We start from the raw sequence: 26427 nt of genomic DNA, 5'->3' as shown, positions 1-26427 counted from the left end.
TGTTTTGCCATCAGGAACCTGAGGAGACAAAAGTATCACTTTTCATGTTGTCGCTTTAGAGCAAAAAATCCAAAATAAGGCCACTCTGAATAAACCCCTGAATGTTTACTCATTTTAAACTGTGATAGTTGTTGCTGTTTGAGCATAATACAAACAGAACTCCTTCACAAAAAGTCAGTTTTTAATTCATTACTAATGATATTTCCTAAAGTTGCTTGTTGCATACATTGTTAATGATTAACATGGTGAAAAGCAGTGGGTAAGTGAACCTTTCAGAGGTATGAGGATGGGACAACCCCCACTGCACAGTACTTCCTTGTTCTACTTTCATATATTGATATCAGCATACATTATTTTAAAATTAGCAAAGGCAAAGTGAAGGAGTGTGATCACTCTTTTCCTCCTCTGATACTGCAGATACAATGGAAATAGCTGTGATACACTTCATCCTGCTGGGAGTGATCTCAGGTGAGCTCTTACCACTAGATACAGCCGATAAAAGGATTTATTCACTTATTTATCAAAATGTAGCCATTAATTATTGATGCTTAACAGTGTCAGAAAGAGTTGGGAGATAACTACAAATGGTTTGTACAATTTTGTTCAAATAGGATGGTACAATAGGAGCTTCTCAGCGGTAGTAATATCAATGCATTTACACAATAGTTCAGTATGCAGATTCTGTGGATGAATATATCCCTGTTAGCTGGCAACTTGTGAAATACCAATATCAAATGAAGCCACTTAACAAAAATATCTAAACCACAATGCAGCACCGAAAAAATGCCAGAATGCAATACATTTAGTGTAGTGTAACACTGCATTCTGCTCTCAGACCTTTCTGTATCATGGAATTTTGTTTGATAAGTCTAAATAATTTCTACTACTGTCATCATAAAATGAAGTCTTTTCCGAACTCCAACAAGTGGAGCCCAGTACTTCCATCGCACATCAAATGTTGTTGCAGCACACACTGTTTCACAGTATGAGTACTATAAGAACAGGTATCAGAAAATACATACAGAAGAAGCACAGCCGCTATACTGTATACATATATTACAGGATTATACATTATAGGAAAAGTCACCAGTCTTAAAAAAAATCTGTTAAAAAATGACTTACTAGTAAATAATATATTTATAAAGGGAAGTCATTCCAAGTGAGTTTGCTCTCCACTAGGAAGCAATTCCCCCATATTTATTTATGTTTCTTACACTGTTGGATTGTTTAATTTTCAGTGGGAAGAAATACATTTCCTCACATTAGGGGTTGAAGAAGACACTTAATGGCTTTTCTGACAACCTGCTGTGTAAACATGTCAGCTAATTTAGCTGGTTAGCAATTTAACAATCACCTTACAGTAACTTTATTCAGAGGTTTTTGCTTAAAAAAAAACTATAAAGCTACAACTGAGCTATGAAAAGAGTTTGTCACGTTTGTGAGTCTGTGTAGTGTTTCCTGTTTTATTTTGGAGTATTCTGTTTTCTCCCTAGTCTTTTCTAGTTTTACTTCCTGCCTTGCGTTTCCTGCCCCCAACTGCTCCTTCCAGGCAGCGCTGCGACCGCTGCCTCCAAGGCACATAACCCTAACCTTAACCCTAACCATGACCAGTGCCTAATCCTAGTGCGTTAGAGCCGTTGGGGGCAAAAAACACCGATAAACGTTTCCTGCCTTTGCGATTGTCTGCCCAGCCCTAATGTGTTTTACCTGTTCCTGATCCCTTGTGTCACCTGTCCCTTGTTAACCTCATTATCCTGTGTATTTAGTCTCTGTGCTTTCTTTGTCTCTTGTCGGATCATTGTTCTGTTCTGTGCTTCTCTTGTCTGGTCTGGTATGTTTGTCGGTGTTCCAGTTTGTTTCCGTGTTCCTGGTCATTTGTACTCCTCAGTATTTTGGAAACATATTTTGCCCGTTTCTTCATAACACTTTTTGTTGTACCTTTTGCTTAATTAAATCTTTGAACGCTACAGTGCTCCGTCTTCTCTGCTTTTGGGTCCAAGCTTCGCCTCCCCCGTGACAGAGTTATGATTAGGGGTGTAACGATACATGTATTCGTATTGAACCGTTCGGTACGAGGCTTTCGATTAGGTACGCATTACGAACCGAACGATTCGTTGAACTAATCCTATTTCATTTAGAAAAAAAGAGCTTAAATTGTGTGAAATATAATGTTCTCAGTGCCGCTGCACTCAACAAGGAAGCCCAAACGACGTAACAGGCAACATGCTGTCTGCCCCTCCCACTCCCAAAGAATAACACTCTACTCCAGTCAGACATGCTACACTGAACTAGCTCGTTGCATTATGGCTAGTAACTTTAATGTGACTATTACCAGACCAGAATTAGAAGATCCTCCAATAACCAACAGGTCTGGCGTTTGGAGCCACTTTGCTTTCCCTGTAAGTTATGAGGGTGATGGCAAGAGAGTGGTGGATAAAAAAATAACGGTATGTCGAATCTGCTACCCGAGAATAGGCTACACCAGTGGGAATACTACAAACATGTCAACTCATTTACGCCGACATCACCTCAGTGTGTCAATAACTGGAACTAGACGAAAACAAGAAGCAACACACACGCTACAAACTATCCCCGCAGCAATTTCCAACTGATTCAAACAGGACAATAGACATCACTGCGGCGATTGGTACATTTATAGCCGTGGATATGAGACCCTACTCTGTAGTGGAAAACGCAGGTTTTATGAACATGGTTAAAGTAATTAAGCTCCGTTACACTAATTCTTCACGAGCCCATTTCAGCCAGACCGTATTTCCTGCTTTGTACAAAAAACAAAAGCCCAAATAGAGAACCAATTGTCCAAAGCACCAGCTGTTACTCTGACAGCAGACAACTGGACGTCAAGGGCTACACAAAGCTACCTGACTGTAACATGTATATTTTTATAAGGGGCTGTTTTTGTTTTATATGCTGCTAAGAAGACACCCCAGGAGATGGGTCAAATATAGCTCTGTCATTGTTCAAAGTATAAAAGATCATACTTTATGTTAGTTTTAATAAATAAAACAATTGTACAAATCATGTAAATTTCTCTGGCATTTCTTTCTTTTTGCTGTATCGAAAACGTACCAAACCGTGACACCACTGACTCGTATTGAACAGAACCGTGAATTTTGTGAACCGTTACACCCCTAGTTATGATGCTTCTCTGTGCATACTAGAGATAACAGGTAATTGTTTTGTCTACTGCAGTTTTATGTTTTGTGAACCTGACCTTGAGCTGAAATATGATTTAAAATTAAGATTTAAACTCTCTCCTCCAGGTTTAACCAAAGGAGCTGGTGTGTTGCCAGACGGTCCTCTAAACGCAGCTGTGGGAGCAACAGTGATGTTTACTACAACACTGACTCCATCAGACAAACCATTTCTATCAGTGGTCTGGACATTTGGTACTAAAAATATAATCACTTCCAGTATTGTAAACAAAACTGGACCAGAGTATGAAGGCAGGATCACCCTCTTCATGTCTACTGGATCTCTGGAGCTCAGGAATCTGGCTCTTAATGACAGTGGAGAATACAGTGTGAGCATCGTTCCAGATGGAGAACCAGTGAAGGGAGGGAGCACAACACTGAAAGTACTTGGTGAGCAAATGTTTGACATCTCTTTCAGTGCTGAGTAAAGATTAGGCGAAGAAAAAAATAATAATAATAGCAAAATAACTGTGTTCAGTGGTTTCAAATCAGATTTATACTGAGACCAGAATTCAGATTTTTATTACATAATAACATTATAATTACACAATACTAAGACAAAATAAATATTTAAAAAACTCTGAAATGTGGTTAAAAGTAAGTGGACCATAAGTGAATATTTCTTTTTTTGTCAAACTACTGTTTTTCCAGGTGAAGAATAAACTTTCAGGCTCAAATTACTTCACTGTGTACATGATGGGATGGTTTCTCACTGATAATGACATTTAAAGTCTTCCAATATCTGCATTATAATAAAGGCTTTGGTAATTTTACTTGGCCACTGATGACGATAAGCAAGAGTTCTATTTTAAGTTGTGTAACTGTAAGCCCTGCTATCAACAATATGTTTAAAAAACATATAAAGGATACACTGAGTTCAGTTTTTGGGTGCACCTGTACAGTCTGTACATATTTAGCTTTTGTTGAGACTGTATCAGAGACATTGAGTTTTATGGTTATACTTTCTGATGGTGTTAAATTGGACATTATATTTAAAATTTATTCTACAGAGCAACCACAAAAAGTACAGCCTGAAACAGTGCTAGTTAGATACATAATATCAACAAAGATGAAATTTCCCTCTTTTGTGAGAAGCATTTTATAACCTTTATAGTTTTAATATTGTTGTCATTAGACGCTTTTTTGTAGTGGCAGAAGTGTTCAATGTGCAGCCATGAATACTCAACATCTCATTATAAACATGAGATTTATTCCCAGCCACTGCAGTGTTTCCTTCTATTATACCTTTCTTAGTTTGGGGCAAATTGGAAACCATTTTCCTTTTCATTCACAGAGCCAGTCTCCAATGTAACGGCAACTGCCAGCAGCACAGACTTGGTGGAGTTCAACAGCTCTGTCCGTCTGTCCTGCTCCTCCTCTGGATCCTCTCTCTCTTTCCTCTGGCTGAACAGCAGCTCTGAGGTTACAGCCAGTGACAGAGTTCAGCTCACTGATGGAGGCTCCATTCTCACTATAGTTAAGGTGACTCGCTACGACCAGGGACCATTCAGGTGTCGTGTGTCCAATCCTGTCAGTAATGGCACCAGTGATCCAATAACCCTCTCCATCAGCTGTGAGTTACTAACCTACATGCTCAGCTCTTTATCTGACAACATCTGAATGCGAACAGAGACAGAGAGTTTAGATTATTGTCGGATTAGTGAGAAGTGTAATTGCCTGGTTTGTTTGTCTTTTTGTTCCTCCATGGGTTTTACAAATGATTAGAAACACATTTTTCAACGTAACATAATACAATACAATATCACTGCAAACTACAGCACAGTGTGGACTTTATTATCAAGTCAATTTAATTTAGAAAGTGTTTATTGCTGGGCTGTTCTGTTACATTACATCATACAGAGGTTTTTTTTCTGATGACTTGATGTGTGATAATGCAGTTGTGCATACTAACTTGTTGCTGTTTTCCCCCCCACATTCAGATGGCCCAGAAGATATTAATCTGACAATATCTCCATCACAAGAATACCATGTGGAAGGGTCAGACATCACCCTGTCCTGCTCAGCTGTCTCCAGACCTGCTGCCCTGTTTCACTGGTTTCTGAATGGAGACCTGCTGTCTGATACTGGACCAGAGCTCAGAATGATGAACATTCAGATGAGTCAGAGTGGGAACCACAGCTGTCAGGCCTTTAACAGCAAAACTCTGAGATCTGAAACATCTCAGCCTTCAGCTGTCTCTGTACTGGGTAAGTTTGAATTAAGAAGTTTGGTGGATATAGTTTAATGAGATGAGTCCGACAGATGGCACTTAACTGACCATCTGCGTAATCTGTATTGGCAAAGTGTGTATTCAAATCAGTGCGTCTTAATATTAAATGACTATATAAAAAGAGACAGTTGGGTTCAGTCTTATAGCATTGTTTTTGGTAGCAGGCAGCTGTTGTCAGCAAAACCCACTGTACACTATTGTACCTGCCCAGTGCAAAATGACAGACAGACCGAGTTAGCAACTAGCTGGTGAGGAAAGTGCAACATTTAGCAGCTGAAGAGATGGATTTTTCCATTAGGAGTTGGTGGAGACATAAAAGCTAAAAGGACAGTGAATGTTAGACTTACACTTACCAGGTATACAGAAACTCTAAATGTTGCTCTGTATGTCCTCTGTGTGTAACATTAATGTTTGCTTAAACAGTGATTGTGTCAATGTTGTGTTTACAGAAGTCATGCTATATTAAGACTTGGGGTCAAAACTTTGAAACAATTACATTTGATCAATTGGAAATCACATTACATAACAAAGGTCATGAGTCAATAGTTAAAGAATTTTGTGGTTTCAATGAAACAGTTTTCTTCTATGTTTCCAGTGTGTGAACTGAAACACTGAATAAGAACTCATTATGTATCTGTTATGTTCCTCTCATGTAGATGATATTTCTGAGGTATAGGTTATTCAACACCACAAATGTTAAAATAACAGTGTGGACAGTCAGACAATTTTTGTATACATTATTCAGGAAACAGTAGTTATGTTTGCCCTTTACAATGATTAACTGTTCTTAAGTTCTTTTTGTATTGTTTTAAGTAGTCAACTTTCAGTTAGTTTGCTCCTGTTCACATATTTTTTCATTTGTCACATGATCTTTTGCCCAACAGAGAGAATATCAGGTGCTTTTGTCACACCAACAACAAACCTGATGATTGAGGGGATCTCTGTCAACTTAACCTGTGATGCTGCTGGCTCTGTCTTTACCAGAAAGTGGATGAAGGATGGCTCAGATCTGACTCTGGCTGGAAACATGAACCTTTATGACAAGAACAAAGTGCTGTCTTTTAACAGCCTTAAATCAACAGACAGTGGGGAATATTCCTGTAAAATCAGCAACCCCCTCAGTAACGATGAAGCTAAATACACCATGGTTGTGATCTGTAGGTAACAAACTGTACATTTACTGTTCAAAATTATGAGCATCGTAAACAACAGTGTAGCCTACTACTGTAACTGTTTTTAGATTTTTAAGTCAATTATTAGTCAATATCAACGACATTTCATTTCCGAGATTGTTCAGGTGTCCGTTACCTTCCGCTTTCCCTGGTGGATTTATGAGGACTATGCAGTCCAGGATTTCGTGATGTCGCAATCACAACAACTCACGCGAATTCAACCAATCACCGTGAATGTGGTGCGACTCGCAATTTTGACCAATCACCGCAACTTTTCCGCAAATTTTACCAATAACCGGAGTTTCCCGCAACTTCAACTAATCACAGCAGTCCCACGTGCCAGACTTTGTATAAGTATGTGACAGTATGTGATATTGATATGAAGACGAGACGTGTGTGACTCGAACATCTCACATTTACCAACAAAACGTACAACGAAAGACAAAACATTTTAGACTGTTCTGCAAGGTTATTATAGTTTTTATTTTTATTTCGTTTTGACATTTTGTTTTCAAATTCAGTTCAGTTTTAATTCGTTTTTAAAGCGGGTTTGCTAGTTTAGTTTAGTTTTTATTTTTTGAAAATGCTTAGTTTTAGTTTAGTTTTTATTAGTTTTAGTCTTTTTTGTAATATGGGTTATTTGTCGGGGGATTCAAAAAGGTCAGAAAAAGTATTGTGTAATAACTCAACAAAAACAACATACAATTTTAGAAATATGTATTCACAATGTATTCAACAATAACACCAGTAAATAAAATGTAGCCTACATATGGTCATAAATATGTAAACAGTCTACACAAGACGCAGTATGTGCAAAATGTGTAAGTGACGTGTTCCAGGAAAAAAACCTAAATAGCCAACAGACTAAAGAAGACATACATGAACAGGTTGAACTTGAACTTTGGTTTGAGTAAAGTGGCGAAATTTTTGAAGTCAATCGAGTCACACAGTTGTGTAGACACCCCAGTATCAATCCACATATTAACCCACGCTTCCTCCCGCTTTTGGTGTTCCTGCGTATTTACTAACCAGCAGCAGCTGTCAGGTCACCGGTGAAAGCCTTCCTGTAGTGTTCTCTGTCCTGCTGCAGCTGGCCACGTTGTACCCATACATCCATGCCCTGTACCCATACATCACACCGTAACGTTACCGGGGTTAGCTTCTGTATCGGGGAAAGGGGGCTTTGCGTTCTTCTTTACCTTGTTAAGGTAAGCTAGGTTAGCCTCCTAGCTTGTGTGCGCTTCTCAAATGTACTTTCAAATTCGTGGGATTTTTCCCTGTAATAAATTGACAACATATTTTACCACCTTCCACTGCAAGGTGCTTTTATCTGACACAGTCATAATCAAATAGGACTGCCTCTTTCTTCCGACTTTCGGTACTGCTATGATGCCAGGCGAGAGGCACGGAGCCACGGACATGTTGTGTTCAATTTGACATGGAATTGCGGAATTTCTGGGTACCCAGTCGGAAACTATACATGTCTACAGGAAATGTCATGGTCGGAGAGATAGAACGTTATTTGCTCGATGATCGACAAAGACAAAAACTAACATTTACTCGATAATTTTATTTTAGTTAGTTTTGCAAACAGACATTACAGTTTTAGTTTAGTTATCGTTTTTTATAATGCCTCGTTTTTGTTTTTATTTCAGTTAACGACAATGTTTTTTCCCACCTAGTTTTCATTATTTCGTTATAATCACTTCGTTAACGATTATAACCTTGCCGTCCTGCCAACCTGTATACATTTTAACATCAATGTACGCTGTAACGTTTTTTCACTCTCAAGTCTCTGAAAGCTGCTGCTGTTTCAATCCTGTCAGCTCTCTCCAGTGGGTGGGGCTGCTGCTCAGTTCCCCCTGCGACGCACACACACACACACACACACACACACACACACACACACACACACACACACACACACACACACAAACACACACGGTGGATGCAGGAATAACCGGAGATGAGACGTACAGGATAACCTAAATTGAGGACAACTACGAAGCCAGTCATTTGAGTTTGTGGCAAAACCATTCAGTGCTCGTTTTTCATTTTGTGACTTTCAATTGAATAAAAGGACTACTTTTCCAGTCTTATTTCTTCATTGAAGTTTTCTGTAAAAATAGTGTTAAAATCTTGTCTTGATCCTGTGAACCCAATCTCGTGTCTCGTCTCGTGAGCTGGGTGTCTCGTCCCACCCCTATCAATTATTGAACAAGTTTTTATATTCTTCATTATTTGTGCTGCTGTAAGAACTTTCAAATATTGTTTTTTTCAGATGGCCCAGAACATGTTAAAATCACAGGTCCAAGTGAGATACATTTGGGAGCCTCCTTCACATTAACCTGCTCTGCTGATTCCACACCATCTGCTACTTACACCTGGATACTGAATGGGACAGAGATACATAATTCTGCTGAGTTCACTAAAGACAACGCTGAACTCTCTGACAGTGGCAGCTACACCTGTCAAGCGATGAATAGTATAACTGAGAGAACATCGACTGCAGTCCATGGATTGTCTGTAACAGGTACAGAGATGGTGTTAATTGCAGATTTTGTTGATACTGTTGAATATTGTGATTAACCCACAGTGTCATACCTCTGATAATTTGAAGAGTGGCAGGCTTCCTAAATATGTTTCTTATAGATCCATTCCACCAACTAAATGTGGCAGATTTATTTTAAGTTATGAGACAACAATGGCTTGAAATGCAAAACTCAACATAATTGCCCTTAAAATACAAAGATTACTCCAAAGTTTTACCAGAGATGAGAAGCTGGCTACTAAAGGTTTGGTAACCTCACATCTGTCTAACTCTACACCCCCGGATTTTTTTGCATTTCTAAACTTGTAGTGTTCATCCTGACAAACATACACGTTTAATCATGTAAAGAGTGGCATGCACTTCAAACATATGTTTGATGCTGGTTTTTTTGCACCAACAGGAAGCTAAACTATTTGCTAATGTGCTTGAGCAAATCATTAACTGGTATTACAGTGAGGGCCCTACAGTATTCAGACATATTTAGCATTTACCATAATAAAAACTTGGAAAATAGATAATATTGCAAGGTGAATTTTTTATTTTTTTCTGTTTCATTTCAGACAGGTCTGGAGGTCTTTCAGCTGGTGCCATTGCTGGAATAGTTATCTCGTGTTTAGTAATTGCTTCAGCAGGAGGAGCTGTTGGAGGGTATTATATTCATAAAAAAAAGTACGTGAAAAATAGCCTTCATAGTATTACCAGCCAGAGTTATCTTGCTTTTTTAAAATCGTGAATTAATATGTAACTGACTTTAGATGAACCCTAAATTAACCTTACTCTAATAATCTTACAGTATGTATTAGACTTACTGTAGTCTAAACATTAGACTACAGTTAGAAATGTGGGGTGGTGATGGTGCAGTGGATATAACAAATGCCTTTGGTGTGGGAGACCCGCGTTCGATTCCCACTGTGATACATCAACCAATGTGTCCCTGAGCAAGACACTTTACCTCTAGTTGCTCCAGAGGTGTGCGACCTCTGATAGATAGATAGATAGATAGATAGATAGATAGATAGATAGAGCAATTGTAAGTCGCTTTGGATAAAAGCGTCAGCTAAATGACGTGTAATGTAACATGTTTACATGAATGAAAGCATTAACATATTAACTGGAGGTCAAAAGTCCTTTATAAATTGTTTTTATAAAATATTTCCCAAATATTACCGTAAAGGCCATTTTATAGTCGTATGTAAAATCAACGGCGTAGCCCCGCAGACCCCTCTGCGTCTACGCCGGACCCTACGCCGTAGCCTGACGTGCACCTCTCGAAAAATGTTACTATGCGTCGCAGCGACGCACGTCGCTCGGCCGTGGCTTGGTAGCGTTGCATTTCCCCCGGCTCATTTCCTGGTTCTCCTTCTCCATAAACAACGTGAAATCAAGGAGAGGGTTAACTTTTCCTGCTAAAGATTTCCCACCGTGGTCAGAAAGAACAGGGGAGACACTTTGTTTCTCTCACTATGACTCTAAAGTCGGTACTCGCTCCAAAGTTAATCGCCATCACTCTCTCACTTCTCCCTCGCTCTATCACCCACTCCCCACACACTAGGGTTGCACGACATTGACAGAATGTGATATTGCGATATCGATTATGAATATTGCGATAGATATTAACTTCAATATTTTTAAACATATGTAAAATTACAAAAGTTACAGGAAAACGCATCAAAATAGATTCATAACAAATTAATATAAACCAGTTTTCTTACAACACAAGGTTTATTTCAACTGTCAGTCATATTGGACTGGTCCAACATGAATAAATAAATAAGGACCATGTCTACAGAACAGGACATGTTGTACTGGTTGTACAGTATAAAATATATAAAGAAAACAGGACACAACTTTTCTTTCTCTTCTCTGATTCGTTCCGTTTTGTTGTCTCTATCTATTTCTTCACTTACACTGTCACTCTGTCGAAATATGAACACACGTCAATGGTTCGTTCTAAGGGATTGTCACGTAGTGGACCCGTGCGCTGACGTGCACTAACATGTGCAAGTGGCACATTAACTGGCCAATGAAACCTGATCATTATAGCATTTCAAGCTAGCTCTAAATCAAACACAACTAAGCCACACAGCCAATGGACGGAACGCAGCGCTCCACAAAATAAAAAAAAATATTGCATACTTATTGCGACACTTTCGATATATTGCGATAACAATATTGAGTTGATATATCTTGCACCCCTCGATATAATATTGCGCAAGTGATATTGCGATAACAATATTGAGTCGATATATCTTGCACCCCTACCACACACACACATGCCGGCTCGATGCACACACCAAGTATAAACATCAGGCCACTTACGTAGGCTACGACGAGAGCTCTGCGTGGAGCCTCCGCACAACTGTAAAACGGCCTTAACACACAACATAGGTTACAGTTGGCCGAATTTCAACAATGCTTTTATTTCTAATATTTAGAATCAACAACAAAGCTCCGCCACATTCTGATAATAAAGGTTAGTATTTATTTTAGCTAACTTTATCCTACACTTAGACAATCATGAATACAACAAAGTCAAAATGAAGAACTACATTATCTCACTATTATACAAATTGTACCTATACATAATCAGATTTAACAAAACTATTTTTTGCCTAGAAAAAGAAGAAAATGTGTATGAGAACACTTCAGAAGTATATGAGAACTTGTAAAATCAACGATCTAATTTCCCTTTAAAAGGTGAGTTTTTAATTAATTCTTCCTATTTAGTGAAAAATGATTCATGTTTTTTGAAGGGAAAAGCACCCATTGGTTGTAATATTATATTATTATTATAATAAATAACTTTAGTTTACGTGAAAAGCCTACTATAGGCCAACGATTACTGACCGACAGTTGATTATCACATACAGTAGAGTTGATCAAAGCTGTGACATGTCCCTCCTTTTCACTTCTTGTCCAGCAGATGATCAGAAAATGAGCAAACTTGAAACATCATAACCAGCCTGAAGAAAAGAAAATATTAATGAATGTCAATATTTGTTTTTAGTTGACACATTTTCTCTGCTACCTTTAGTTTATAGTGACATTTCTTCGACCCCAAAATAAAGAGCTAATATAGAATAAAGAGCTCCATAGGGCTGGAGTTTGATGATAATTCTCTAAGAGTTTGACACTCTGAGTCCTTTTGTAACGTGATGTATTGTTAATATAAAAAATATTTATTTGAAAATAGATTTTCTGCCTTTTTGCATGTAAAGTAAAACATAATAATGTTGCAGCTATTAAACAGTGGTGAATGTGTTTTTTAATTTGATTCTGATGTTTATATAATTGAAGCAATGAAATTGCCTCCGCCAAGGAGGTTATGTTTGGTTCAGTTTGACATTTGTTTGTTTGTTGGTTTGTTTGTCTGTCAGCAAGTTTACGGAAAAACTACTGGCCCGATTTTTAATGAAACTTGGTGGATAGGTTTAGCGTGGGCAAAGGAAAAATCCATTACATTATGGAGCAGATCCAATTCACGGGAAAGATACACAAATTATGATTCACTTTCATTAATATTGCGAGAACGCGTTTGTGCTGCATTCATGTGGTGTTGGAACAACTGGAAGAAATATTTCCCGACGGGGAACATTCAGACTGCATTAACATTGTGAGATAGGGCATACCTTGTCGGAGGTCTGCGCTCTCAGAGTGCCCTTCTAGTTTTTTATGCATTTTGTTTACTTTGTGAATTTAAGTGTATATCTAATGCTTGTTTTATTTTCCTGATCTCCTACTGTGTCTAACCACAACATTCTAAACGAAAATGGAAACATATTGGGTTGAGATAAGACATTATGGAGAAGATATGTAAAACAAGATACATCAAAATAAAAAATGTTTTTATTGAAAACTGCCAACTGTGGAAATAAGGGCTTAGAGTTGATAGTATTTTAATAAAGCTGTATATTGTATACTTTAATTAAAATGTTTATGTTTTACTAAAATTGTGCCTCTGGAGTTTACTCAGTGAAAGCTAATTAACTAGAGCTAATAGACTGAGAGTACTCTTTATAAATGCCGTGCTATGGCAGCTGTAATTAGATGACTGCTGTTCAACTGAAAATCTTCCAAAGTGCTGAGTTGCAAAATGTCTGAATATTGAGATATGTCCTTTGAAGCTGCATTATGCTGCCCTCCTGTGGTGTAACTTGTTCTGGCACTATGGTGGAAAAAAGATGTTGAGCAAAGTGTTATTGATGTGATTTACTGAGCAGGATATCTTCCTGGAAGTTTAACTCTCCCTGAAGCTAGAACAGGGAATAAGCAACGGTTTAAGACACAATCAAATCTTAGTAAGGTACGAGTTAACGAGTTAATATGCGTTAAATAGCAATAGATTAAATAAGCTCACGTTATGAATGGTAAACAATCTGTAACTTTACTCATACATACTGTAAAAGGGTAGAAGTGAGATGAGCAAGTGTCTAACTTTGGTTTCAGTTGCAACTTAGTTGAAGTGGTATTTGGTAGGCAAGGACAAGTTGTTTAAGGGTGCTTTCACACCTATAGTTCGGTACAATCCAGTCAGTCAGATTCGGGGGTGAAGTTGCAACATTGTTGCATTTTTCATTTGGTTTAGTATCCAAGCTAAATTCATAGACCCTTTTGGTCTCAGAAATAATGGAGCAACACGTTGAGGTAAAAAGTGTCTCACGATATCAGTACACAAGTGAAGAGCAGCAGCATTAAAATTAGCATGGAAGATCCCCCCCCTTCTCCAAAGTTGACTCTGAGTTTACTTTTGCAGAGCAATGGTGGAAGAAATAAGCTGCCTGTAAGACCCAGCGTTAGAGAGTACCAACCATAGATATAGAACATATTTGATTGTGGTTTGTTCTACTGAACTGGCTGGTACTCCTTTGCCTTTGCATTCAGCTCACTTGCTTCTTTTCTTTGTGCCTTTTTCAGGTAGGAATTCGTTGCGTTTGATGATGCCCTTGAAATGCTTTGCACGTCTGAGGCCTGTAAAACTGTAACTTTAGCAGTGGAGGCTTCTAGCAAAGCTTCCAGCTCCAGCTGTTCCTTTTGCCTTTTTAGCTTTTGCTGTTGCTCTTCCAAAACCTGTATTTTCTTTAAAGCTTCACCTCTCTCTCTTTCTCCACACACGCGTCCGCAGCGTGCAGTTCACTGTGGTGCTCTCTCTCTCTGTTAAAATGAGTCAGGAAGCAGAAAGCAAAACCTAACTTTACTTTTAATGATATTAAACAAAAAGAAATTGTCTCCATTCATCCTATAATGGTCATAAATCGATACTAGAGTCAGTGGCGGTACACGGAGGCCTAGGGAGGCCCGTGCCTCTGTAGACATGTCCCTGGCCACCCCTGTGCCCTTTTGCCCCAGTAAACAAAAAGTGAGAAAAACAGCAGTGGGAGAAACAAATGAAGGTGTTGAGGAGCAGGAAGAGTGAGAACCAGAGGAGTCGGTGGAGGTTGGAGAGAAGGCATGTGATGAAAGTGAGGGCTCTGACACAGAGAGGGAAATTCCACAGGGTGAGGAGGATGAAGAATAGGGTGAGGAGGAAGAAAACATACAGGGACAGAGAGAGGAACAGCCAGAGGGACAGCAAGTGGATCCATGTAGAGCAAGTACTGCACCATCAGGTTTGTGATGAAGAAGGTTCTTACTATTTGCAAAGCAGTGCAATTACAATTTCACTGTAGGCCTACTGTGTCCTTAAAATGGTGCTTTCTGCTGTAAATTCTTTTTTGTGTCAATATGGCTGTATGTTTCTTTTTTTAAGTAAATACTTGGCCTCCATTTTGAAATACATGCAGATATACATGCATAAGTAAATAAATGCTGTACTGTAGTTGTGCCCTATGTTTACTGTACATATTTTTACAGATATCAGCAAGTCCAAGAACGATGTACCATTACAGCCCAACTTGAATATATTCCCAACCATTTTGATGGAGGACAGAAGATGGAGCTTCAGGCCAAACTGGTCAAATCTTCATCCATGGCTTGAGTATTCTGTCATGATGGACTCTACATATTGCTATGCATGTAGACATTTTTCATTTTTTATGGCCCTACCTCTCTTGCACCTGCACTCACTCTTGTACAAAATAAATGTTTATATGATTTTAAAGTAAAATAAAGTTTATAATCTTTAAATATCATTTGTTGCCATTTTTTATGTGCCCCTCTGTTTAAACAATGGCCCTTCCTTGGCCCCCCTAGTAAAATTTGTCTAAAACCGCACTGACTAGAGTAGCCTACTTCCTTGTTTAGTGCTGCAATTAATAAAATGCAGAGGAGAAAAGAGCATCGGTCTTCACAAAAATCATCTGTTGAGTATTTGATGGTAATTTATTTGTACTTTAGAACATAATCAAACAATACAATACTGTGAAACAATAGTAAAATAAGCTTTATTTCTCTCTGTCTACTGTACAATGACACTTCAAGTACAAAACATTTGGTCTCAACTACTGCCAGAAAATGCTTAGTTATGTTGTAACCTTGGTTCTCTGAGTGCAGAAACTCTCTCCACCATACATATGGAATATGTAACTGTTAGTTATACAGGAGAGAAGCCAGTCATTTGAGTTTGGGGCAAAACCATTCAGTGCTCGTTTTTCATTTTGTGACTTTCAATTGAATAAAAGGACTACTTTTCCAGTCTTATTTCTTCATTGAAGTTTTCTGTAAAAATAGTGTTAAAATCTCGTCTTGATCCTGTGAACCCAATCTCGTGTCTCGTCTCCTGAGCTGGGTGTCTCGTCACACCCCTATCAATTATTGAACAAGTTTTTATATTCTTCATTATTTGTGCTGCTGTAAGAACTTTCAAATATTGTTTTTCCAGATGGCCCAGAAAATGTTCAAATCACAGGTCCAAGAGAGATACATTTGGGAGCGTCCTTCACATTAACCTGCTCTGCTGATTCCACACCATCTGTTACATACACCTGGAAACTGAATGGGACAGAGATACATAATTCTGCTGAGTTCACTAAAGACAACGCTGAACTCTCTGACAGTGGCTGCTACACCTGTCAAGCGATGAATAGTATAACTGAGAGAACATCGACTGCAGTCCATGGATTGTCTGTAACAGGTACAGAGATGGTGTTGATTGTAGATTTTGTTGATACTGTTGAATATTGTGATTAACCCACAGTGTCATACCTCTGATAATTTGAAGAGTGGCAGGCTTCCTAAATATGTTTCTTATAGATCCATTCCACCAACTAAATGTGGCAGATTTATTTTAAGGTTATGAGACAACAATGGCTTGAAATGTAAAACTCAACATAATTTCCCTTAAAATACAAAGATTACTCCAAAGTTTTACCAGAGATGAGAAGCTGGCTATTAAAGGTTTGGTAACCTCACATTAGGGCTGGGCGATGTGGGAAAAAATATGATCACGATATGATCATAATAATTTTTTCCATATTGATCAATATCGATATTTATCACGATATATAATTTGATAATGCTGCCAGGTTGAAGAGTATCCTGATAATGACTGAAGCCTGAAGAAACCAGAGGGTTCATTAGTTAAAGAATAGAATATAGTTTATTAACATAAAAAATAGAATAACATAATGTAACATTTAACTGTGCAAACACGGCTTGGTTTAGAATATATTGTGTGATAAAAGAATATATTGAATAACATCTAAATGTAAACATTTAACTTTGCAAACATGCTTTATCTGCCTTAACAAAACAGTACAAGTTAGTAATGTAAATGTAAATAATGTAAATAAAACTAAAAGCTGTGACTATCACATTCACTTTTCATATGGGGCAATGTTCGCAAAAGCCGACAAGATTGATTGTTGTTTTTCAGCCCCGCTAGTGCCGCTAACAGCAGAATAACCACTAGGATGTTGGACAAAACTTGTGGGCAGACTAACGTTAACATGGGCCCGCATTTTCAAACTCTTGCTGTGTTCGCTGGGATGGTACTTTTTCAACGGACAGAAAAGATTGGTTGTGTTTCCCGTCTTGGTCGACACTGACCGACGGCATATTTTGCAGACCGTGTTAATCTGCGCTTCGTCGCTTTTGAGATATCCAAACCACTTCCATTTAATTGACGTCCTGTTACCTTTTTTGTCAACGGTTTCCTTAACTTTGGATGATGACGCAAGTTCACTTTCACCGTCGCTTTCGTGCCCATGCCACTCGGTTCCACTCATTTCTTCACCGCCAGTAGCTCAAACAATGCTCTGCGGAGGAAATGGGCGTGTACTTTGACAGGCAAGCCAAAAACTTCTTCTATTGACGTTTTTTGACGGTTGGCAAACAACTTTTGGTGTGCATTACCGCCACCTTCTGAAATGGAATGCCGTTTATTTCTGCTGTGTGATAGTTAGATCTATCCACATCGAGTACAATATGTCCAAAGTAGGGATGCACCGATCCGACTTTTTCAGTCCCGATACCGATACCGATGCCTAGGCTTTGTGTATCTGTCGATACCCGATACCGATCCGATACTGTTGTTGAATTAATAATAAACTGTATACCTTTTGCACCTTATACCTTCCTTCCACCATGTGGAAGAGACTAAAGGCACCAGACTTTCCTAACTAAACATTACTTTCCTAACTAAGACAAAATAACATAGATGTAATGTATTGAATTCTTATTTATTTGTTATTTAAAAAATCAATTGTGCATTCAAATCGAAAATATAATGTAATCAAACTTCTTAAAATTAATTTAAATAAATAACAATAATGGGCCTTTATATAGGTTTATAATGGCTTATTCTACTGTCAGGCGTACATAGAATATCACAAAAACATGTTAATGTCATCATGTTTACTAAAAGCTTTGATTACTAAAGGGTTTGCTTGGCTCATCAACATTATACAATAATGATATGAAGGAGAATCCATCAAACAGTTACAGAATCTAAACTATTTTTTTCTGCAAACTGCAAAGTAGTAAAATAAACTCAAATCGAATGAATACACATACAAACAACTTTAACATTGTTTCCTTTCAAAACAAAATAGTTGTAAGCTAGTTGTATAAACACTACCTTGGCCACAGGTAAGTTAGGTTGTAGTGGGCGACTGAACGTAGCTCCGCTGTCAGCCTCCTTCGCTGTTTGAATAATGTTTGTAGGTTGGCGGACATATTTCAGCGAGGCAAGGCATCTTAAATCCAGTGTTTTAATCATTGCTCTGAACCCGTCTTTCTCAACGGTCTGTAGCGGGACCGTAGTTGGATTGCGTTCATAATGTTGCTCTGCTGCATGCTTGAAGTGACATGTCTTTAACGTTAGCACTGTAACGTTAGCACGGCCGAGTAACGTTAGAACGACGGGCAACAACAGTGGCTAAATTATGTCCAATTTTTTAGAAACAAAAAACCTTGCAACAACAGACGGCTCCTCTCTTGAGCATACGTTGTTCTGGTGTATCTCCGGTCTTTCTTCATCCTCTAACTTTCTTCTCTGTTCTTGAATGTGCAGTAGTGACCGGAGCCTCTCCCAGCTTAACAGACTGTTATGCTACCTGGCTAGCTAGCAGCTATAATGTTACCCAACATGCCGTTCGGCGGTCTAGCTACATTTGTAAATGTAAAATTATTAGTATTAGAAACTGTTTAAGTCACAAATTGTTATGTGCTATGGTGTTTTAACCTTTTAAAGAAAGTTAGTTGTGGGTTATTAATTGTTGTGTTATAAAGTTACTACCATGAGTGAGAAGGGTACGCAGTTAACAGGGGTCCCAGTGCTGCGACAGAAGAAAAAAAACAAAAAAAAAACTGGATCGACCCGTGGATCTGTTAATTTGTCCGATCGCTGATCCAGCTATTTTGTCAATATCGGGGCCGATATCCGATCTTAATATCGGATCGGTGCACCCCTAATCCAAAGTTAATCATCATTATCGACCTGAATTTTATTGCGATCCCATATCGAGATCATTTTATCGCCCAGCCCTACCTTTCATCTTTCTAACTCTACACCCCCAGATTTTTTGGTAACACTTTACTTGGAGGTATCTACATAAGAGTGACATGACACTGTCATGACACATGAACCCTAACCCTAACTTGTCAAGACAAAAACCGACAGAAGCGTTATGTCATAAACATTTATCACTGTTTATAATGTTTATGACACGTTCATGACAGTGTCATGTCACTCTTATGTAGATACCTTCAAGTAAAGTGTAACCATTCTTTTTTTGCATTTTTAAACTTGTAGTGTTCATCCTGACAAACATACACGTTTAATCATGTAAAGAGTGGCATGCACTTCAAACATATGTTTGATGCTGGTTTTTTTGCACCAACAGGGAGCTAAACTATTTGCTAATGTGCTTGAGCGAATCATTAACTTGTATTACAGTCAGGGCCCTACAATATTCAGACATATTTTGCATTTACCATAATAAAAACTTGGAAAATAGATAATATTGCAAGGTGAATTGTTTATGTTTTTTCTGTTTCATTAACAGACAATTCTTAACAAACATTAACAAACATTAACAGAATATGATTACATGAATGAAAGCATTAACATATTATTAACTGGAGTCCTTTATAATTGTTTTTTATAAAATACTCACCAAATATTACCCTAACACACAACATAGGTTACAGTTTGAATTTTGAGTTGCATGGCCGAATTTCAACAATGCTTTTATTTCTAATATTTAGAATCAACAACAAAGCTCTGCCACATTTTGATAATAAAGGTTAGTATTTATTTGATCTAACTTTATCCTACACTTAGACAATCATGAATATAACAACAAAGTCAAAATGAAGAATACACTACAGTATAACACTATCATACAAATTGTACCTATACATAATCAGAAATAAACCAAAAAATAATGTGCCTAGAAAAAGAAGAAAATGTGTATGAGAACACTTCAGCGGTATATGAGAACTTGTAAACTCAACAACCTAATTTCCATTTTAAAAGGTGAGTTTTTATCTAATTCTTCTGCTTTAGTGAAAACAGATTCATGTTTGAAGGGGGAAGTGGTTGTAATAATATTGTATTATTATTATTATTATTATTATTATTATTATTATTATTATTATTATAATAAATCATTTTAGTTTATATTATACATACAGTAGAGTTGATCAAAGCAGTGACATGTCCTTCCTTTACACTTGTTGAAAATGAGCAAACTTCAAACATTATAACCAGCCTGAAGAAAAGAAAATGTTAATGAATATCAATATTTTTTTAATTGATACATTTTCTCTGCTACCTTTGGTTTATAGCAGTGTTTCTCAACGGGGGCGTTCAGAAGATGATGGGGGGCGTTGGAAGCAATATTTTGGAAAAGGGGGCGTTGAGGTTCCCTTGGGGGGCGTTTGTCTGAAAGCTAGTTTAAACAAAAGATTCACAATAACAATACATGTTTACACTTAAACTACTAAAAAGAATCAGTGGTCTGCAACATTAAAACCTGCCAGTTCACAGCACTGCGACTGGATGAGACGGGTAACATAACTCTTCTGTGCTTCTGTCAGCTTAGTTTGGCGCAGCTCCGTGCTGCCTTCATGGAAACGGGACGTCAGAGCATCATCTTAAATGAGCTCTGTACTATGTGAAGCTGCGTTCAGATTAAAAAAAAAAAAAAAAAAAAAAAGCAATCGCTGCGACGTCCTGTTGTGTTCTTTAACCCCCCAATGTAGCACAAATAGACTTTATATTTCACAGTAACAGTTTTTTGTTAGATCGTTTATAGAACATAACGTTTCCTACTGCACCTGAAGGCAGCTTCATTTCACAGAGGAAGAGAGAAAGAAAAGAGATGAGCGAGAGATATCGACTGTGCTTTGTTTCACTGTTTCATAAACTCCCGGGCAGTTCAGGGCTTGCGTTTGGTGTTTTAAAACTTTCTTATGGAAGCGATAGAGGCAGTGATGTTAGTGTTTACTGTACAGGATTCTCAGACCTCCACAAAACACAGCGCGATATGGGGTTGCGTTTCTCCAAACGTTTTTACGCTAAATGCCAAAACGCTATTTACTCGCAAGACAGGCGATAGCAAACCTAGACTATTCTAACCTATACTCGTCTAAGCATCAAAAAAGCAACTTTCAAAGGTTGTAAACTTATTTCCATTCAGCAGTAGGTGTCGTTCTTCAAGTCGTTTGTCATCACCAAAATACTTTTCTGTGTGTGTGTGTGTGTGTGTGTGTGTGTGTGTGTGTGTGTTGTTTTCCGTTGGAACAATTCAATTATATATTTAGATTTGAATGAAAAATAGAAGGGCCTCTGCCGTGAAAGAGGCAAAGCAGCGGGTGTGGGAGAAGTTTGGAGAAGACATGGAGAAGGACTTTCGGTCGGCACCAAGGTGCTCCTGGAAAACCAAGCTGTGTACAGTAAGGATGGGACGCTGTTGACCTCGACTGAGGAGGTAATAGGGCGGTGGAAGGAGCACTTTGAGGAACTCCTGAATCCGACTAATATGCCCTCTATATTAGAGGCAGACCTGGAGGATGATGGGGGATTGTTGTCAATTTCCCAGGCGGAAGTCTCTGATGTAGTCAAACAACTACACAGTGGCAAAGCCCCTGGGATTGATGAGATCCGTCCAGAAATGCTCAAGGCTCTGGGTGTGGAGGGGCTGTCTTGGTTGACACGCCTCTTCAACATTGCGTGGAAGTCTGGGACGGTGCCTAAGGAGTGGCAGACCGGGGTGGTGGTTCCCCGGTTCAAAAAGGGGGACCAGAGGGTGTGTGCCAATTACAGGGGTATCACACTTCTCAGCCTCCTTGGTAAAGTCAACTCCAAGGTGCTGGAAAGGAGGGTTCGGCCGATAGTCGAACCTCAGATTGAAGAGGAACAATGTGGATTCCGTCCTGGTCGTGGAACAATGGACCAGATCTTTACTCTCGCAAGGATCCTGGAGGGAGCCTGGGAGTATGCCCAACCGGTCTACGTGTGTTTCGTGGATTTGGAGAAGGCGTATGACCGGGTCCCCCGGGAGATACTGTGGGAGGTGCTGCGGGAGTATGGGGTGAGGGGGTCTCTTCGACCAAAGCGAGAGCTGTGTCCGGGTTCTCGGCAGTAAGTCAGACTCGTTTCAGGTGAGGGTTGGTCACCAATCCTGTTTGTAATATTTATGGACAGGATATCGAGGCGTAGTCGGGGTGGAGAGGGGTTGCAGTTCGGTGGGCTGGGGATCATCGCTGCTTTTTGCGGATGATGTGGTCCTGATGGCATCATCGGCCTGTGACCTTCAGCACTCACTGGATCGGTCCGCAGCCGAGTGTGATGCGGCTGGGATGAGGATCAGCACCTCTAAATCCGAGGCCATGGTTCTCAGCAGGAAACCGATGGAGTGCCTTCTCCAAGTAGGGAAAGAGTCCTTACCCCAAGTGAAGGAGTTCAAATACCTTGGTGTCTTGTTCGCGAGTGGGGGGACAATGGAGCGGGAGATTGGTCAGAGAATCGGCGCAGCGGGGTTGGTATTACATTCAATTTATCGCACCGTTGTGACGAAAAGAGAGCTGAGCCAGAAGACAAAGCTCTCGATCTACCGGTCAGTTTTCGTTCCTACCCTCACCTATGGTCATGAAGGTTGGGTCATGACCGAAAGAACAAGATCCAGGGTACAAGCGGCCGAAATGGGTTTCCTCAGGAGGGTGGCTGGCGTCTCCCTTAGAGATAGGGTGAGAAGCTCAGTCATCCGTGAGGAGCTCGGAGTAGAGCCGCTGCTCCTTCGCGTCGAAAGGAGCCAGTTGAGGTGGTTCGGGCATCTGGTAAGGATGCCCCCTGGGCGCCTCCCTAGGGAGGTGTTCCAGGCACGTCCAGCTGGGAGGAGGCCTCGGGGAAGACCCAGGACTAGGTGGAGGGATTATATCTCCAACCTGGCCTGGGAACGCCTCGGGATCCCCCAGTTGGAGCTGGTTAATGTGGCTCGGGAAAGGGAAGTGTGGGGTCCCCTGCTGGAGCTGCTACCCCCGCGACCCGACACCGGATAAGCAGAAGAAGATGGATGGATGGATGGATGAAAAATAGATTTGAATGTTAAATTGCTAGCTGTTTCTGATTGGCTACTGTTAGTGTTTGTAATAATAATAATAATGATAATAATATATTTTATTTAAAGCGCCTTTCATGACACCCAAGGTCACTTCACAAACAAAAAAGGACATTCAAATTATAGTCATCTTATAAAGGTGCTGAGGTTCACACCAGGGACATGCAGCAGGTCTTTTGATAATACCTAATTATAGTTTGAATGTTACATATCTAGTCGTTCTGATTGGCTGCTGTTATTTAATTGTAATGTAAAATGGTTGCATTTTTTTAAAAACCTATAAATATATATAATTTATATTCACATGGCTTTTTTGATACCTGGGAAACTAATACATGTGTTGTTAGTCATTCAATGATTTGATTTTTTGATTATTTTTGATAACAATAGTAACAATAATAGGCCTATATTAGGGCGTAATCATTAATATTCAGGGCAATTAGCCTACATAATATTTGATGGGGGGCGTTAGGGACCTGGATAATGGATAGGGGGGCGCTGGCACAAAAAAGGTTGAGAACCGCTGGTTTATAGTGACATTTCTTCAAACCTAAAATTAAGAGCTAAATAGAATAAAGAGCTCCATAGGGCTGCAGAGTTTGATGATAATTCTCTAACAGTTTGACACACACTGTGTCCTTTTGCACCTAGAAAGTTAAAAACATTTATTGTGCAGCTATTACTAAACAGTGGTGAATGTGTTTTTTAAATTTAATTTTGGTGTTTATATAATTAAAGCAATGAAATCACTCTTTTACCTCCACCAAGAAGGTTATGTTTTGGTTCGGTTTGACAGTGTGTTTGTTGGTTTGTTGGTTTGTTTGTCTGTCAGCAGGTTTATGGAAAGAAATTACTGGACCGATTCTGGTAAATTACTGGCCCGATATTTGACATGGGCCAAGGAAGACTTAAGTGCACGTATTTGACGGGGGGGTTTAGGTGTCCTCCCTCAAGAAAAAACATGCAATTTAACTTCATTTTGGACTATTATTATTACCCAAGAGGACATATTATGCTTTTTCTTATTTTCTGTCATATCTACAATGTTATGTCGGATTTCCATGTTAAAACGAGGCCAAAACTTAAAATAATGAGGTAAACATACTGTATGTTAGCCAAATCCCTGTGAGCTAAAATGTTCACATTTCCAACGGTTATGAACGTTTCGGTTTCAACAGTTTTTTCTACTCTCGAGTGAGTGTTAGGCAACACTTAACCGGCCTTCTATGATTGGTCATCTGCTCCAGGTAGGCAGGACTGGGTCTGTGGTGTTAACATTGTTGCATGTAGCTACAAGCTAACAGCAGTAAAATATGTCATCTTGGATGCCAATGTTGTTAAATTACACCTGAAACATTTCCGGTTTTGTAGTATTTGTTTAAAAGCCTTTATCTGCGATTGTTGACTGTAGAAACTGCTGCTATATTCTTTTAGTTTTCACTGCTAACTATAGTAGCTACATGCTAACGGCAGTAAATAATGTCATCTTGGCTGCCCATGTTGTTAAATCCTCCCCACAGAGGTGTGACGAGATCTCGTGAGATTAAACATGACGAGGCAGCCTTGAAATTAGCATGTAAGACCCCCTCGCTTGTTCTCGGAGTTTACTTTTGCAGAGCGAGAGCCAAAGAAATAAGCTGCCTGTAAAACCCAGCGTTAGAACGTTAGTTCTCTCTCTCTCTCTCTCTCTCTCTCTCTCTCTCTCTCTCTCTCGAGACCATAGACTGTATATTATTATACTAATATATACAGTCTATGGTCGAGACACACACGTGTCCGCAGCGTGCAGTTCACTGTAGCGCTGTCTCACACAGACCACTCTCTTTCTTTGTTAAAATGAGTCAGGAAGCGAATAGCAAAACCTAACTTTATGATATTAAACATTTAACACACTTTGTCCTATAATGGTCATAAATCGATACTAGAGTAGCCTACTTCCTTGTTTAGTGCTGCAATTAATAAAATGCAGAGGAGAATCTCTTCTTGCGCTACACACACACACACACACACATAAATATAAAAATATATATAATCTTGCTCTCAGGGTCTTTCACAAATACATTATTCAAAATGCTTTGTGTTCTTATTTCCTGAGTTGCAAGAGGACTAATTTACGTCAAAGCACTTTAGCAGTGGTTAATAAACAACCAGGTATTGCCATTACTGAGGTCAGACGGCACAGTGCTGGCCTATTAGCTTGCATTCACCACATATTATAGCTTTCTGTTTGTACAGTGCAACAGTCTATGCAAAGTGCAGATATCTGAGGGGAAATATTCTCTGTATGTGATTCAGTTGTTTTGCTTGAACATAATGTTTGACCCTGGTGAGGTGTCAGATTTGACTCCACGTGTATACTGTGTGATTCCAGTTGAGGTTACAGCTCGTCAGTTATGGATTCATTTTCATATTTATTTTAGCATTTTACAAAATGAAAAATATGATTTATTTAACTATATTTAATTTACCTTTCAATGGTATCTGTCAAGACTGCCATTAATACACCTTGAGCTTGTCAGTACAACGGTGAAGTAATGACCTTGCATTGGTGGAAAGATTTATTTATGTTATCAGTTGGTGCACCAGGAACAGCTGAAAGATCAACAGAGATATACATGTTTTGTTAATTTAATTCCATGATAACAAAGTTAAACTTTATTATCACACAAAGAGAAGGTCTGCAGCCAAGATAATCCCAAACTCTACCATGACTAAAAAAACTAACCAATACCAAGATATTTGTCTCCAGCTTCACTTGAAACATAAACAATAGTTGATAGCCTACAAAAAAGGAGTCTGCCTAAGTGATTATTTGATGGATATCTACAGGTACAATAAATGCCTTACTTTAAGTTTTGAAGTCTGTCCAACAGGCATGCAGACTCTGGCTTGTAAAAAATATCTCAATCTTTTCCCACAAGTGATCATCAGAATAATTCAGGACAAGTTTACGGTACAGTAAATGTCAGTAAAATGTTATAAAATGATATGGTGCTTTCTCTGTCAGCATACCTCCCTGAAAGGCCTCGAGCCAACAGGGAAGTAATTCAAAGAAGTGAAACATTGCAATTAGAAAATAGAAGCAAATGTACATTGCCAAATATACAATTGGTGTGACTTCTAAAGCCTGTACATAATCCAACTTTTATGAAAAGCAGTAACACTGTAATGTATATGTATCTGATGTTACCGTGTAAACTGTCTAACATTAGCCAGAAAAACGAGGATTAGTTAACGAGTTAATTAACGTTATCTAACT

General features: G+C 38.9%; 1 protein-coding gene across 3 annotated transcripts; it reads left to right on the top strand.

Annotated features, from left to right (window-relative positions):
- Positions 1 to 379: 379 nt before the first annotated feature.
- LOC116042244 (carcinoembryonic antigen-related cell adhesion molecule 6-like) lies at positions 380 to 20077 on the top strand. 3 transcript variants are annotated; one of them, XM_036006741.1, is made up of 10 exons: positions 380 to 468; positions 3285 to 3605; positions 4510 to 4788; positions 5156 to 5422; positions 6330 to 6602; positions 8899 to 9150; positions 9729 to 9837; positions 11604 to 11641; positions 11785 to 11865; positions 12089 to 13291. In XM_036006741.1, exons 1-9 carry the CDS (start codon positions 423 to 425, stop codon positions 11835 to 11837), a joined length of 1638 nt encoding a protein of 545 aa, XP_035862634.1. In that variant the 5' UTR covers positions 380 to 422; the 3' UTR covers positions 11838 to 11865; positions 12089 to 13291. The 3 variants fall into 3 exon arrangements, with proteins under 3 accessions (XP_035862634.1, XP_035862635.1, XP_035862636.1); XM_036006742.1 differs by lacking the exons at positions 11785 to 11865; positions 12089 to 13291 and adding an exon at positions 20002 to 20077; XM_036006743.1 differs by lacking the exons at positions 8899 to 9150; positions 9729 to 9837; positions 11604 to 11641; positions 11785 to 11865; positions 12089 to 13291 and adding an exon at positions 15986 to 16307.
- Positions 20078 to 26427: the final 6350 nt, after the last annotated feature.

Source organism: Sander lucioperca, chromosome 10 (genome assembly GCF_008315115.2).
Source record: "Sander lucioperca isolate FBNREF2018 chromosome 10, SLUC_FBN_1.2, whole genome shotgun sequence".
NCBI classification, from domain to species: domain Eukaryota; kingdom Metazoa; phylum Chordata; class Actinopteri; order Perciformes; family Percidae; genus Sander; species Sander lucioperca.
The sequence above is the reverse complement of the archived record's forward strand: the minus strand, read 5'-3'. Positions and strand labels throughout refer to the sequence as shown.

Bases quoted from the DNA above. Each gene is read 5' to 3' on its own strand.
- LOC116042244 (XM_036006742.1), top strand. From the start codon at position 423: ATGGAAATAGCTGTGATACACTTCATCCTGCTGGGAGTGATCTCAG. The intron at 5,423-6,329 runs GTAAGTTTGAAT...TTTGCCCAACAG, and splicing joins TTCAGCTGTCTCTGTACTGG to AGAGAATATCAGGTGCTTTT. The intron at 9,151-9,728 runs GTACAGAGATGG...GTTTCATTTCAG, and splicing joins CCATGGATTGTCTGTAACAG to ACAGGTCTGGAGGTCTTTCA.